This window comes from Pseudophryne corroboree, chromosome 6, assembly GCF_028390025.1.
Source record: "Pseudophryne corroboree isolate aPseCor3 chromosome 6, aPseCor3.hap2, whole genome shotgun sequence".
NCBI lineage: Eukaryota > Metazoa > Chordata > Amphibia > Anura > Myobatrachidae > Pseudophryne > Pseudophryne corroboree.
The window spans coordinates 255,669,092-255,686,146 of record NC_086449.1 but is presented as its reverse complement, the minus strand read 5'-3'; the positions used below and the strand labels follow the sequence as shown (position 1 = coordinate 255,686,146).

Sequence of the window (17,055 nt, the reverse complement as noted above, 5' to 3'; positions counted from 1 at the left end):
CGTACCACATCCAAAGACCGCTCTTTGGGAGACAAACCAGGAGAGACAAAGGCCGGAACCACAATCTCCTGATTAAGGTGGAACCAAGAAACCACCTTAGGTAAATATCTGGGACGAGTCCAAAGAACCGCCCTATCACGGTGAAAAATCAGATATGGGGAACTACAAGACAAGGCACCCAGATCCGACACTCTTCTAGCAGAGGCAATAGCCAGCAAGAACACCACCTTAAGGGAAAGCCACTTAAGGTCAGCTGAACCAAGAGGTTCAAATGGAGGCTCCTGCAACGCCTACAAAACCACCGACAAGTCCCAAGGAGCCACAGGCGGGACATAGGGAGGTTGGATACGCAACACACCCCAAGTGAAAGTATGAACATCAGGTAAAGTCGCAATTTTTCTCTGAAACCACACCGACAAGGCCGAAAAATGAACCTTGAGGGAGGCCAGACGCAGGCCTAAATCTAGGCCTTGCTGCAGAAAAGCCAAAAGTTTGGCTGTACTAAACTTGGAAGCGTCATAATTGTTAGATGCGCACCAAACAAAGTAGGATGCCAGACCCTATGATAAATCCGAGCAGAAGCCGATTTCCGGGCACACAACATAGTTTTAATGACCCCTTCAGAAAACCCTTTAGCCCTCAAGACGGAAGCTTCAAGAGCCACGCCGTCAAAGATAGCCGGGCTAGGTCCTGGTAGACACAGGGGCCCAGAACGAGGAGGTCTGGGCGTTGTGGAAGTAGAATTGGACGCTCTGACGATAGGCCCTGCACGTCTGAGAACCAGTGCCGTCTGGGCGACGCTGGAGCTATGAGAAGCAGATTTCCTTTTTCTTGCTTGAACTTCCGAATTACCCTGGGCAGGAGTGACACCGGAGGGAACACATACGGCAGCCGAAACCTCCATGGCACCGCCAGCGCATCCACGAATGCTGCTTGAGGATCCCTTGTCCTTGCTCCGAAGACCGGAACCTTGTGATTGTGTCGAGACGCCATCAGATCCACGTCTGGAAGACCCCACTTTTCCACGAGGAGTTGAAACACTTCTGGATGGAGGCCCCACTCGCCGACATGCACGTCCTGATGACTGAGAAAGTCCGCTTCCCAATTCAGGACTCCCAGAATGAATAGTGCCGATATGGCCGGTAGATGGCGTTCCGCCCAACGTAGAATCCGTGAGACTTCCTTCATCGCCAAACGGCTTCGAGTGCCGCCTTGATGATTTATGTAAGCCACTGTGGTGGCGTTGTCCGACTGTACTCGAACAGGACGGTTCTGAATTAAATGCTGGGCCAGGTTCAACGCATTGAAGACCGCCCGCAATTCCAGAATGGACGACCCCTGCACAATTGTTGGTCCCGGAGCCACCAGTGTAGCGACAGACGGACCTCTGGAGTCAAGAGGATCATATGAGATCTGATCCGGTGAAGCAGGCCGTCCCACTTGGCTAGAATCAGCCTCTGGAGGGGGCGAGAATGGAATTGAGCATACTCCACCATGTCGAATGCAGATACCATTAGGCCCAGTACCTGCATTGCCGAATGTATCGACACTTGCGGACGAGAAAGGAAGCAACGAATCCTGTCTTGAATCTTCAGGACTTTCTCCTGAGATAAGAACAACCTCTGGTTGTGAGTGTCCAACAACGCTCCCAGGTGCACCATGCTCTGAGCAGGGACCAGGGAGGATTTCTTCCAGTTGATGAGCCACCCGTGGGCTTGTCGAAACCGGACCGTCATATCCAGATGACGCAGGAGAAGATCTGGGGAATTTGCCAGGATTAACAAGTCGTCCAGATACGGCAGTATCCTGACCCCTTGACGGCGGAGTACCACCGTCAACACCGCCATAACTTTGGTGAAGACTCGCTGAGCCGTTGTTAAACCAAAAGGTAACGCCCGAAACTAGTAATGTAGGTTGCCAATAGCGAACCTCAGGTATTGTTTATGTGACACTGCTATAGGAATATGCAGGTAAGCATCCTGTATGTCCAGGGAGACCATGTAGTCCCCAGGTTCCAAGGCCAGAACTATAGAGAGAAGGGTTTCCATACGGAACTTGGAAACCTTCAGAAACCTGTTCAATGCCTTGAGGTTGAGAATGGGCCGGGAGGACCCATTCGGTTTCGGGACTAGAAACAGCGGAGAATAGTACCCCCGACCCCTCTGAGCAAGAGGCACCTGTACTACGACTCCTGTATCCAGGAGGGTCTGTACCACCGAGTGTAGAATTTTTGCCTTTGTCTGGTCCTAAGGGACGTCTGTCTGGCAAAATCGATGAGGGGGTCGGTATTTGAAGGCTATGGCATAACCTCGAGTGACGACTTCCCGTACCCAGGCATCTGAAGTGGTCTTCAATAATTCCTGGGTATACCGTAGAAGCCGGCACCCCACCCTGGGATCCCCCAGGGGGAGGCCCGCCCTGTCATGCGGCAGGCTTATCGGTCTTGGCAGCTGGCTGACGGGCAGCCCAGGCTCTTTTGGGCTTCGGCTTACCAGGTTTGGAAGTGCGGGCCTGCTTATGGTACGCCTGACCTTATGCTTTACCTGAAGGATGAAAGGGGCGAAAGGACGTACCTTTAGCCTTCGACACAGAAGGAGCGGTATTAGGCAGACAGGCAGTTTTGGCAGTAGCCAAGTCAGCACAATCTTATTTAAGTCCTCCCCAAACAGAATATCTCCCTTGAAAGGGAGTACCTCCAGGGTTTTTCTAGAGTCCAGATCCACAGACCAGGATCTCAGCCACAATATCCGGCGAGCCAGGACTGACGTAGTAGGGGCCTTGGCTGCTAGGATACAGACATCAGAAGCCGCCTCTTTAATATATCGAGAAGCTGTGACAATATATGACAAGCATTGTCTAGCATGGTCAGAAGAGATTTCAGCTTCTAACTCCAAGGCCCATGCTTCAATAGCCTCTGCAGCCCATGTAGCTGCAATAGTGGGCCTTTGTGCAGCACCCGTGAGGGTGTAAATCACTTTCAGACAACCCTCTACACGTTTATCCGTAGGCTCTTTTAGAGACGTGACGGTAGCGACAGGTAGAGCTGAGGAAACCACCATCCTAGCCACATGTGAGTCTACTGGAGTAGTGTTCACTCTAGGCTGTTTTAGCAGGGCGCCGCACCCTGCCCGTTTTTTAGCAGGCAAAACCCGCCCTGCCCCTTTTGCAGTGCCCTGCTAGAACAGCCGCCCGCTTCCTGCCCTCCCGGCGTGTATAGACGCCGTGCGCATGCGCGCGGCATCCATTCACGCATTGGGAGAGGGTTGGGGGAAGCCCAGCACCGACGGAGGTGCTGGGCACGCCCCCAACAGTGACGTCGCCGGCCAAAGACGCTCTCTATAGTAGCGTCTGTGGGCCGCACCGCCCCCTAAAATGACGTAGGGGTGGCCACGCCCCCTAATTTGCGTGGCCGCGCCCCCGTTTCGGCCGCACGCGCGCACATGTGCTCCCGGAGTCCGGCGCCCTGCCCCTTTTCACTCCTAGAGTGACCACTACTGGAGGAGGCGTTTCCCAATTTTTAGACAGCTCTGGCGCGAGGGGATAGCGAGCCAGCATCTTCTTTTGAGGCGCAAACTTCATACCCGGGTATTCCCAGGGTTCCTGACATATATCCACTAGGTGGTCCGAGTGAGGTAAAACTTGCTTAACCACCTTCTGACGCTTGAACCTATCTGGTTTCTTAGGAGGGACGGATGGCTCGGGATCATCCGTAATCTGCAGAATTAACTTAATAGCCTCCAAAAGATCAGGAACATCCACATGTGAACTACCCTCCCCATCAGCCGTATCTGAGTCAGAACCTGAGGGGTCAGTATATGTGCCGTCTTCATCAGACGAGGTGTCAGTGACAGCAGTGGATTGTGAGGAGATAAGCGCTCGCTTGGAGGACCTCTTGGACTTAGACGAGCGTTGGTCAGACTTTTTAGTAGTCAAGGACTGGTTCAACTTCTTTAATTGAGCAGATAAATCGTCCGCCCACGGCGGGTTAGCTGCAGGGACCACATACGGTTGTACCGGCATTGGGGGTCCCATAGGGGGAGTTAGTTTATGAACTAGCGTATGCAGAAGCGTGGAAAAAGCGGCCCACGGTGGGTCAGTATGTGCCTCCGTTGCCACAGTCCCACTGGGGGGCAAGGAGCCCCCAGAACCAGAGCCCACAGCTGCTATATTCTCCTCATATGGCCTCGTGGCGTCAGCAACACCGGCAGTGTGTTCAACCCCAGAACCGTTACCCTCAGAAGCAGACATGATATAACTCGCAGTATCAGGTAACACAGTACAATTATCAGCAGCACTATACCTCTAAACCCAAACCCCTGCGCAGTGTAGTCAGCACTAGCAGAGATAAAGGAGAGATATGGTGACTAAATCACAGAGAAAAATACGTAATACAGTATATCTTTGTGAAAACCCTATATTAGATAACACCTGACACACCAAGCCCCCTCTGGTTATGGAATATAGGGATAGCAGGTTGAGTGAAAGACACAAAATGGACACCATTCAGCTATCAAATGCACACACAGAAAGTCACAGTTTGTACAATGCAGAGGTTATTACTGACAATAATACTGCACTGGACTAGCTTACACAGCTATATAACAATAGATATAACAGTACACAGTAAGAACTGGATATATATCACAGGGTAATTGTACTATAAAACCCTGACTAAGTGCACTCTTTCTTAACTATCACGGTCTAAAAAGGCAGGTAGAATACTTAAATGTCATGTAAAGGCACAGCGCTGACATCAGGCGGCTTTACATAGGAGGATTTGCCCAAGCAGTCCCAGGAACAGTGAGCTGAGGGATAATGGCGCCGCAGACACTGCCAGGGAGTGAGGGAGAGACAGATATGCAGCTCCAGGGCGGGAACACTTGCTAGAAATGGCGCCTTGGGGCTGGGTGAGGGGCTTCAGGACTAAGCCTTATCCCCTCTGCTTGCAAAACCACCGGGTACTGTGGGCGATATAAGAATTGGTTTAGAGAGAAAACCTGACCTGCGCCCATGCCCTGGTCATCTAGTGGGATCACCTGTACTGCCACAGTGTCCACCGCCAGCGCGCGCTGCCCGTCTCCCACTGACCGCGCCGGATCGCGATAAAGACCGGGCCCCGCAAGCGGCCACGCGATCCTGGAGAGCCCCAGCCGTGTGTGCCTAACGTGATGAAAACCGGAGCCTCCGCTGTAGGTACCCGGCAACCAGGGCTCGGGAGTGTACAGCGCCGCTGGGGAGAGCTGGAGCTGCACCAGTGAATGTTACAAGACATTTACCACTGCTGCTACCCTTGAAGTCTTCACTTTTTACCTCATAAAAAGCTTTTCTTAGGGCTGCTTGGAGCAGCCCCTCTGTTAAGTGCCTGCTTACTGCAGCACCAACTTACAAAACTGAGCTCCTGTGCTGGGAGGCGGGGTGATATAGGTGGCGGCGCTGTGCATTCTGGGAACAGTCAAAGCTTTGAGCCTGTTGGTGCCTCGGATCAAGATCCTACTCTACACCCCATTGTCCAATCCTTGTGGCACCCAGTGTACCCCGCAGCAGAAATAAGAACAAAGGTTAGTAATACACAGTAACTGAACAGATGCTTTGAAGCTGCCTTCATGATAGATTCATGGCATCTTTCAGTCATATGGAAGCAGGAGGACTAACGTGAACACTCGCAATTACTCTATGCGTTATTCTGGCTAGCAGGCTTAAATTGTAATGCACTGCAAACAATATAAACAAATAGCCCTTTTTGCACTAAAATGCCAGGTCACTGCTTGGTCACCTTGAAAAGGGTCCTTGAAAAATAACCCAGACGAGAGACTTGGGAATTCGACCCTGGTAGCTGTCAGGTTGGACCAAGATACCAGTGCAGTGTAAACAGCACGACCCAGGTTATCCGACCCAGGCTATTCTTAAAAGCTGCTGACTGGCTGTGTATGCAGAGGTCCGCCTCAAGGGAGTGTCTGCGAGTGACATGCAGGCCAGATCTGGGCTCAGTGTAAATGGGGCTGACCCATGAATAACCCCGGTCCAAGGTGTAGTGTAAACAGTGTCTGCGCTGGCTCTCCCTATCCTGCAAACGGGTGCCGGGTCACATATACCCGGTTTACCCGTTGTTTAAACTGCACTGCGACTCAGGTCCTTCACAGGACCAACTCTGCAAGCTAGCCAGGTTGGATTTCTGATTCAATGGACCCAGGTTAACAGTCTTCCACTGAGTCGCTCCTGGTTATCACAGCAATTACCCAGGTTTTTAGCGGCAGTGGAAAAGGGGTTAAGTAACTTGATGAACTACATAACCAAAGTGACAAGAGGGCAACAAATAAGTGACAGGGCGGACAAAATGTGTTAGAACAGAAAACTCTATCTTTAATGTAGACTGATTTGTCCAAACGACAATTTTGGGCCTATCTGTGCAGTTAAATTTAAAGCATCAATTGTATTTTAAATGGCAAACCAGGCTGGTTATACATTTAAAAACAACAGCTGCTTTAAATTCTACATCAAGAAGGTTCACAAATTGTTGACTAAAACAAATCACTCTTTATTGTATTTATCCCTCTAAATAAATCCAATTGGGCATTTTCATGTTCTTGTTTCTGCAGAACTCAGACTGAACATTAGAGGGAGATCTCCAGGTTACAGCGTAATTTGCTTAGATTTTGTGATGCTGGCCAGAATCTGGATATGTACTGGAAATTCTAAAACAGGATCCCTACAATGTGTTTGTTGTTAGACTAATAGGGCAGATGTTTATTTACAGTAAGTAATCTAGTTTCAATTTCAAAAGGACATGTGTGTGTCTTTCTCACAGGTATTTTAGTTAGAATAACGGGGCAAGGCATGCTATCAATTAGTAGTTGCGATGTGAACTGCGGCTTTTAATTTTGATGCCACAGTAAATGGTGTCTTTCTAGAAATAAGGCACACACACAAATCTGTAGCAGCAATATACAGTTCAAAATAAATATAAAACTAAAAAAAAATATCTTTAATGTAGACATATACCCGGTTTACCCGTTGTTTAAACTGCACTGCGACTCAGGTCCTTCACAGGACCAACTCTGCAAGCTAGCCAGGTTGGATTTCTGGTTCATTGGACCCAGGTTAACCCTCTTACACTGAGTCGCTCCTGGTTATCACAGTATATTGCTTATAGATGTGATGGGAGGGAGACGGCTAAGATGTTGTTACTGTAGGTAATGTAACCTCTATTTGTATTGCCAGACAATGTATTTTTACATTACATACTTCACGGCAGAATATTTAAAACCATCTTGCTGTCCTAAAAAATACAAAACGCTGATATGCTATGATCATAAAACACAGCTGAAATAACTAGACTTACCTTTACATACAGTGTGTGTATATATATATATATATATATATATATATATATACACACACACACACACACACACATATATATATATATAGAGAGAGAGAGAGAGAGAGAGAGAGATATCTTTGTATTGAGTTTGATTCAATTAAATCAACCTCAACTTTACTGTATATTTTGAAACTCGCATACACTCAAATAGAAAGCATTAAAATTATCAGCCTTAGCTGGACATGCCAGTCTCAAATATTAGAGCTATATAGGGCAGAGAGTGAAAGTAATGTGCTATATGTGATTTAAGTTTGTAAAACACATTTAATTCACCAACAACAGGAGCTGGAGTCTAACCATAGGTCCCTGTGACAACCTTTATCCTGACTAGTCACACTGAGGACTACTCTGCCACCTCCAACATTACTGGAATGCAGCATACACAGACTGGAGCCTGGGGAGCGTCCAAGTGTCAGAACCGTGTCAGAGCAGAAGCACCTGTTTGGAGGAGTGTCATAGCCAATAGAGTTCTGCATCCAACTGGCACAGCCCCAGTCCCCCTCCCCCAGTGACATTTCTGAGAATACAACTTGTAGATGGACGCTTCTTTGTATTTTTATTCTCCTTGCTGTCGCCATATGGATAATTCCTTGGATAAAAAAAATAAACTACAGTACGTGGATGTAATTCTGAATGCAGTTTACATCTAGAAAGCCCAGACCAGGTGGACATAGCTCCATAGATCCTCCCAATAGCTTTATGTTTTGCTCTGAATTGTTTACGGAAGGAACAGCGATTGATAACGACACTCCCATTTCTATGATGATTTCCTTTATACGGGGGAGCCAGTTACCAACTATTGGGCAGATCCCTGAATGACAGGAAAGACCAGTTGGCTTGAGGGGCAGATTCCACAGGGCAACACACAGATTGCACTTGTATGAAAATCAACCAAAAGCCATAATCAGCGTGTGCAGAAGAGATGCTTCTTACTGTGCTAGTAGACCGGAATATGTTCTTGTACAACTAGTGCTACTGACTTATGTGTACTTCCATGTACTGTATTGCACAAGTTACAATGAGCTATACAATGAGATCTATTTAACAGCTTCAAGATAACTAACACCTCTTCATTAAATACTATAAAGATTATTAAAGTTGTAAGTCATTTTGAGATATCCATCCAATAGCTTTAAAGTAATGATAATTTTATATATATATATATATATATATATATATATACACACACATAGATATAGATATATATATATATATATATATATCTATCAGGGGTATGAGTAGATGCGACTGGCTGTGCTGTGAATATTCACAACTGCGACTAGGCAATGTATCGCCTATGAGCAGTGAATATATGCACATGTCCTCACATACGCATCGTGAAAATGTAGTCGCAGGCGTGAATAGCTGCCGCTCAGATGAGCATGACTACGTCTGTAGAGCGGTTCTCCAACACGACTCAAGTCACTTTACAGAGATCAAGACCATAACACGGAGGTTTAAAGTTGCAGGAAATAAAAAAATCACAGGGATGAGGCGGCTACAGATGTGTCCTCATACACCATGCCTTAATACGCCATGCAGTGAGAGATGCCTGGCATGAGTGAGCTTTTTTTGCACTGCTATGCAAATAGGATGCACAAGCAGACTCTGCTGGTTAAAATAATATGCGGCATGCCTATAGTCTCTGTGCATCTGCGGTTGTTTTATATCGCAGATGCAACCGTTGTCGCATCATTTTGCGAATAAAACAAATTTTAATTTAAAAAGTCGTAAGTAAAGGCGCTCGGCGCCACAGCATTACGTCACAGCATAGCGTGACTGGAAGGGCTGTTTAACGTGCAGGGAGGCTTCATGTGAGTGGACACATCTGTACTTCGTCATGAATTCCAAGTATTATTCATACTACCGACAAAGATACTAGGCAAAGCAGCCATCTTGGGCACACAACATAGGGTTTCTATATTATCAGAAATACGTATTGTTGCTCCTACCCAATTGAGGTACCAGGTGCAGCAGCCATCTTGGGCACACTACATAGGTTACAATGTGTAAGATAAGCAATATATGGAAATAAGATACTGTACAACGGTAAATGGAAAGCCACTAACAAGATACCCACTACAGAATAGTTCCACCTTTTGTTCATTCTGCCCATGAATGCACCCGGTGATGCAACCATCTGGGGCTCACTGTATAGGTTACAGTGGGCAATGGTAATTAAAGAGTTGGTTTACTGACTGGCAGGAGCAACGGTCATCCCATCAGTTATCATGTTTGGTTCACATCACCTACATATAAGCAGCTGGGCGGTAGCTCCAGTGCTGAAAGATCTCTCCTCTAGACCTGCCTCTAACCATGGCCGGGCCCCACAATGTGACCCACACCAGGGTCAGGGACCCACTGCTGCTGTTTGGGCTTTTAACACTGGTGAAATTGAAAGTGGGAAAAAAATCCTATTAGACATGTTTCACCTGCATTAGGTACAGATGTGTCCACATACATCCAGCCTCAATAAGCCATGCAGCGCAAAATGCCTGGTGTGACTGAGCCGCCAAGTTCTGTGCAACTCGCTGGCGTTGGGCGTCCTTTTTGCCAAAAATACGTCTCACTCGCAATGCAACTAGGACACACCAGGAGACTGTGCTGATTCATTTGTTATGCAACACCTGTATATTTGTCTATATACAGGACACAATGGAACTTGTATTAGAAAAAGGCTGCAGCTGTTACATTGTAGCACTTCATGTACAGATTTAAAGACTCTGGGGTAAATGTACTAATGTTCCAGTATCGTCCCTCATATGTGTGGACCCGCTTCACCTCCGGATTGCAGTGAAGCGGGTCCACACATCAACGTAATGTATTACTACTGATCATACTGAAGTGGGAGAGCCTTAAATCATCCTCCCGCTGATGTGCGCTCTCCCACTTTCAGCATCGGCACTGTTGTCCTCACAGAGAATGCACCAATTCTCCTTCTCCCAGCGCATCCATCCCTAGCACATGCGTGGTGCGATTAGTAGGATGCGGAGGCTCTGATGTAGATGCGCGTTGCTCAGTGACTGCTGGTATTTATTAAAACAGGAAAATAAAAACTAAAAGGGATAGAGGAAGCTAAGAGGGCACACAGTGCCACACTGAAGTGCTAAACACAGTCGGAGTTAGCTACCGATCGGTATGTGCAAGCTGCCCTTTCATACATCAGGTGGGTATATCACCTGCCCACCTTTGTAACCGGCCACTGATAATGACACGGGTGTTTTGCGTCTGCATCATTTGCTGGCAAACAGCGATTCATACATGCAGGCAATGCGTTAGGTGTGCGCTGTAACCACATCACCTCTTCATACATTATTCCTCAGTCACACACAGATATACAAGTGTCACAGATCAAACTAATCAGCACAGTCTCCTGTTACGTCCTTGCAACCAAAATACTATTTTGCCAAAGAAATACCAGTAAATTAATAAAACGCCAAGCCTCACGGGACCTGAGAGGGGCAGAGAAGGGTTTTTTGCTGCAGCAATTACTGTATGTACGAGGACACATCTGTATTAGCATTTGTAGCTGCCTCTAAGCTTCGACCCATGGTAAATGCATGTGGATAGATTATACACATTGTGCTAACCAGAACACAAACACAACGCTGCCAAACACCAGTAATAGTACTAGTGGCATTGCTGATAATAGTAGCAACAGTTTCTAGGTGCAACCCCCACTGGGCATCAGAACTACAGTAGGGAAAAGCAGGATAAAACTATAAATATACACGTGATACAAATGTAGAAGAAAACTTCAATGAAATTTGAGGATGGTCATTTGTTTCAATGTTTTACCAGAATAATTAGGTTATACAGTAGTATAAAGGACAATCACAACCAAAGAAAAGTTAGAATCTGTCCCAAGCAGAATGGTGCTACACATTTATTATAAATGGCAAGGTCATAAAGCGTAATCTTACTGTTGCGTTGCTGATGTCTGGGGACACGCGCGGGGGGCTGATTTCCACCCAAAAATGGGTCTTGCATTTTGTTACTCGAGGCGCTGGTGTGAAGTGCAGAGTCTGAGTTCGTTCTGAGAAGAAAATCACCATGTTACCATACACAAAGCAATGATATTGACCATCTGCATAGACCCGAGTAACAGGACTGCGTTAACATGTTAAAAGGCACATGCAGAACAGTACAAGAACAAGATGTAACATATATTTGTAAATGATACATGGTCACCCTACCGTGAACCTGCCCGTTTTATGTAAATGTAAAAATGAACCATGCTGATTGTATAATCAGTGCCCCTTTGCTGGGCACAGCAGTTACTTGTCTCCTCCAGGCAGGCCCGGACACCAGACTAGCTCCCAGTAGCAACATGGGGGACATGGCAGGAAGAAAGAGAGCCCTGAACTCTGCTGTTATTCATGTACTGTGAAAGCAGGTGCTTCAAGCATAACGGACTACCCCAGAGACCGTGCACCTCTGCATCACCTCAGCGATCCTACCGCTGCATCCCTGTGTCTGCAGGCTGCTCTCTCTCTCTCTCGCATGGCCAGTGCTTTCCTCACCAGCTCTACTGGATTGCTGCACACAAGTTTGTCCAGTTACTTTGTGAGAAACTGAAGGGACATGTGGTGTGGTTGGATGTGCACAGAAGGGACATATGGGGTGGTCTGATGAGCACTGAAGGGGCATGCAAGTTGGTCTGAAAGGTATGGAAAGGAGCATTTGAGGTGGTCTAAGAGGTACTGAAGGGGCATGTGAGGCCTAAGGGTCATTGAAGTGCATGTTAGGTGGTCTGATGTGCATTAAAGGGTCAAGTGTGGTTGTTTAAAAGCTATGGGAGGTGGTCTGATGTAAACTGAATGAGCGTGTGGGGTGATCTGATGGCAAGAAGGGAGGACTTTAAAGGGGCAAGTGGGGTGGTCTGATGGCATTTGGGGAGGTCTGAAGAGCATTTAGCAGCATGTGGGGAAGTGAATAGGAAAGATTACGTTATACGTCACATATTAATTGCCATAATTCATAATATTCCACACAACTGTAGCGATGCGTCACATCTACAGCACCTTGCCTGAAAAAAATCGTAGAGTTTACACTTGTACTTCACCACATCTAAATGTATGGTAATGCTGGTAAACATGTAACAACTGCTGAATGCTTATTTGATTAAAAAAAAAAAAAAAAACTGTTGGCAATGGTCCTTATGCATTTAGTGGGAGGCGCAGCCAACAGGACCTTGGTCTGAAGTTACTAGAAAATCACATGAAGGGACAGTCTGCAAAATATTTAGTCACTGGCAAGACAACCATTAGGAAAATGCTTTCATATAGTGCTGAGATGGATTTAATTGCTAAGCTAAAAAATAACATAAAAAAACTGAAATGCCCTTACAAAATGTTTTATAAGAACACATAGATCATTAATCTTATTGGCCCAAATCTTCATAGTTTTTAATTTGATACAGATGTGCCCTCCTACATCCTTGCTGTAGTCACGTTAAACAGCCCTTCTAGTCACACCATGCCATGGCATGTCTCTGTAGTGGCGTCTTTATGAGTGACTTTTGTCATTTAAATGCGTCTAATCGCACTGCTGTGTGAATAGGACACGCAAGTAACTTATGCTGATTACAATGATACGCGTCATGCCTATATTCTGTGTGTGACTGCAGCTGTATCTGCATACAAAATGCTACGCTATAGTGATTTTTGGCAAAAAAACAAACCACCTGACGTTCGCATAGTTGCCCGGGAGCTACCAGCTGACTCACACCAGGCATCTCCTGCTGAATGGCGTATTGAGGCAAGATATATGAGGACACATCTGTAAGAAAGACTTAGCTATATTTCAGATTATTGTGAAACAAAAATTCATCAGCCTAAATAATATTCCATCATGGGAATGTGTGTGCATATCGGCAAGTTACAGTAATGCCGACATCACAAGTTTTCCCTTGCACTTCTATGCTGTTCACGGAAAAACATGCGATGCCGGCGGACACTATGTGCTATTGGGAAAGAGCAATTTATGTAGATGCCAGGAAACTAAGCTCGCTCCATATATGGGTCTTGTATTAATATGAAGGGTATGGGTCATTAGGGCGACAAGACTTAGGTCGACTGTCATTAGGTCGACCACTATTGGTCGACATGCATTACGTCGACATGGTCACTAGGCCGACATGGAAAAAGGACAGGAGGTTTTTTTTCTTTTCTTTAGGGGTTGTTTTCTTCGTAAAGTGACGTGGAACCCCAATTAGTGCACCGTGTCCCCTCGCTTCGCTCGCCATGCTTCGGGCAAGGTTACTGTTCCCAATCGTAGTCCACGTGGATCGTAAAGTATGAAAAAGTTTCAAAACATGAAGAAAAAAAGTGAAAAACTCATGTCGAACTAATGCATGTCGACCAATATTGGTCGACCTTATGACTGTAGGGATATCGAATGCTTCCCCACTACGATCATTTAAAGCTTTATCCTGATTTTGGAGAATGCAATTGTACAACCTATTTATACTCGCAATACTTTCAACAATGCACCATAGACATATTTAGTGCAGAATAAGGGTAGTGTCACAGGCCTTTTTTTAAAGGTACTGAAGACCATTTAATTTGAGCACCTTTGACATTCATTCAAAGGTGGTGCCGTCTGATTTTTAAAAAAAATCTGCTTAAAGCACATATATGACAACCTGCCTAGATTAATCACAGAAACGGATTCTGCGCTTTAAAGCAAATAAACTTGGTTAAACGGTAGAGGGAAACATTAATAAAAATAAATATGCACTGTATATGCATTTTAACATTGAATAGATGACTGTTTTTAAATACATTAAATGCAGCAAATGTGAAGAATTGAAAGAAGCCGCAGTGGAACAAACATCACTGTAATGCGAGGAATAACACAAATCGTTATGGACTCACTTGTAATTATTTTAGCGTCACATCCATTTACATGCTTTAACATTAAAAATTGTGATACTCTAGAGCGCTGTGATTCAAAAAAGTTTGAGAACCACTGACATAAGGACATACATTATTAAATAAGGAGGATGTGAAATAGCAAGAGACGTCAAAAAGGCAACAACATTTTTATCTCTATCTAAAACTTCCTCGTACTGAAAAACTTGTTAAATTGATTGATAGAATGGGTTCTGTTACCAATGTAATAATCTGAGCTAGGTGAGAGGAAACTCATGGGTGACTCACAGAAGAGCAGCACAAGCCCAAACAGCCACGCAAACGCTGTATCTAAAAATGTACCGCTTGTGCCTAATACTGGGGAATCTCAATAGGTGCACAGATAGTCCAGCCAGCACCTTGATTTACTACACTGGCTCCAGAAATAGATGATCCTCATTCGGATTCATTTGTGGAGAAATTATACTTTGTGTTCTCTTTAGTGCTTCGGCCATCATAAATTTAACACATACAGGTCACTTATGAATGTGGAAAAATGAGGAGGCATAGACCAAACGCCATGTTTCTTGTGTATAACACACTATTGGCTGGCGGATCACAGAAGCTTGCAGGACGAGACTATTTACAGAAGACGCCTCCTGCCTATTAGCATTATTTAGCAGTAGCGGCTGCTACAACCATCGCAGCTGCCACTGCTTAGCATAGTACTGTAAATTGAACCAATCCTATGATAGTTTTTTTTGCAGATGATGCCAAGCAGATTGAGATGTATTATATGAAATACAAATATAAACCTATTGTGAAGTCCTGTAGTATGGTTATGTACTGCAATGGGTGGAGTCAGGAGAGTATCTTTTAGTAGGACAGTCTTATTCTCTCATTATCCACAGAGCTAGAAATGTGTCCTCATACATCTTTGCTTCGATAAAGCCAAAAAACACCTCTCGTCCCGTCAGGTCCCATGAGACTCTGCTAGCGCCTGCTGTCTTTTTTTTGCTGAAAATGTGTCTTAGTTGCACACAGATATACAAGTGTTGCATATCAAATTAGCATAGTCACCTAGTCCTACTTGTATTGCGTGAGAAGTAAGACACATTTTGGCAAATAAAGGAGCCAGACGCTAATGGAGCTGCACGGTACCAGTCAGCACACTCGCACCAGGCTTCTCCAGCTGTGATGAGTATTGAAGCTAGATGTGGGATGACACATCTGTAGGAGGGATCCATTAAATGACCACCTGAAAGGTGGTGAAAAGAACTTGGCCTACACATTTTATTCCGCTCCACTGAGGAATGAAAATGCCCACATCAACCAAAATAATATTAAAAAGAGAAATATAAAATTTGTGACAGTAAAAATGAAGACAGCCCTTATGTTCTTTTCATGTAATTTTGAATACAGACAAAGGTATTCTAATTAGTAGTTGTTCAGGAGGGAGAGGGGGAGGAAATAAATTAAGGGTGTGGTTCTAGTGTAATAATCAGAATCAACTTTATTGGCCAGGTATACTTGCGTATACTAGAAATTTGATTTCGGTTTACAGTGCAGCAGCCAGGGGGGGAACACATAGACAAGAGGGGGAATATATGCAGTATACAGCTTAAGTGAAAGTACACAGTGTTCGTTACAATCAGAAGATCGGAGCAGTCAACCCGGCGGTTTGTCAGGAGTTCAGCAGGTGGACTGCTTGGGGAAAGAAGCTTTTGAGGCTTCTATTGGTTCTGTTGAGAATGGCCCTGTATCTTTTTCCTGATGACAGCAGGTTGAGTTCACCATAGCCCGGGTGAGGCGGATCATTGACTATCCTGGTCGCCAGTTTTTTGGTTCTGAATCGGTACAGGTCGTGGACAGGCGGGAGGTCAACTCCAATGATCTTCTCAGCAGACCTTACCACGCTTTGGAGCTTGCGTTGGTCTCTCCCACTGGCGGAGCGAGACAATAATCGAGGAGCACAGAACAGATTCTACAATTGCGGAGTATAAGAGGAGCAGGATATTCTGTGGGATGTTAAACTTCTTAAGTTGCCTTAGGAAGAACAGCCTCTGCTGCGCCTTTCCGATGGTGGCATCTGCATTTGGTCCCCACTTGAGGTCTCTAGAGATCGTGGTCTCCAGGAACTTGAAGGAGCCCACTAGCGACACCACACTATTGGCTATGATTAGTGGGGGTGCTTCCGCTGGGTTCTTCCTAAAGTCTACTACCATCTTGACAGTTTTAAGTGGGTTGAGCTACAGGTTGTTACAGCTACACCACCGGGCCAACCGATCCACTTCCCATCTATAGTCCGATTCGTTCTCTTCTTTTATGAGGCCGATGACGGTGGTGTCATCTGCGAATTTAATGATTTTAACCGACTGGGACTCAGACGAATAGTCATTAGTATACAGAGAGAACAGCAGGGGTGAGAGGACACAGCCCTGGGGTGCCCCGGTATTGATGGACCGAGCTTGGGAGGTGTGAACACCCCCCCTTCCCCCCCGCCCCCCACTTTGACCACCTGTATCAGAAAGTCCACAATCCAGGAACAGGTTGTTTCCAGGACCCCTTGGCGGAGTAGTTTGTGGTAGAGAATGTTAAGGGAGATTGTATTGAAGGCCAAGCTAAGGTCTAATAACAGGATCCCTGCGTAGGTTTCGGGTGTGTCCAGATGCTGCTGGATGTGGGGCAGGCCCAGGTTGACAGCATCCTCAACGCACTGATTCACTCGGTAGGCAAACTGAAGGGGGTCTAGATGGGGGCTGGTCACAGCTTTAAGGTGGTTCGGAACCAGGCGCTCAAACACTTTCATGACCACAGACG

At 45.9% G+C, this 17,055-nt stretch overlaps 1 protein-coding gene across 4 annotated transcripts in view; it reads right to left on the bottom strand.

Moving 5' to 3' along the window:
* Nucleotides 1-17,055, bottom strand: part of CRTC3 (CREB regulated transcription coactivator 3) — a 390,875-nt gene that overhangs the window by 129,703 nt on the left and 244,117 nt on the right. For all 4 annotated transcript variants that reach the window (XM_063925925.1, XM_063925922.1, XM_063925921.1 and 1 more), the window contains one exon: nt 11,305-11,417. In XM_063925925.1, coding sequence (XP_063781995.1) covers nt 11,305-11,417 — 113 coding nt within the window. The remainder of the gene's footprint in view (nt 1-11,304; nt 11,418-17,055) is intronic.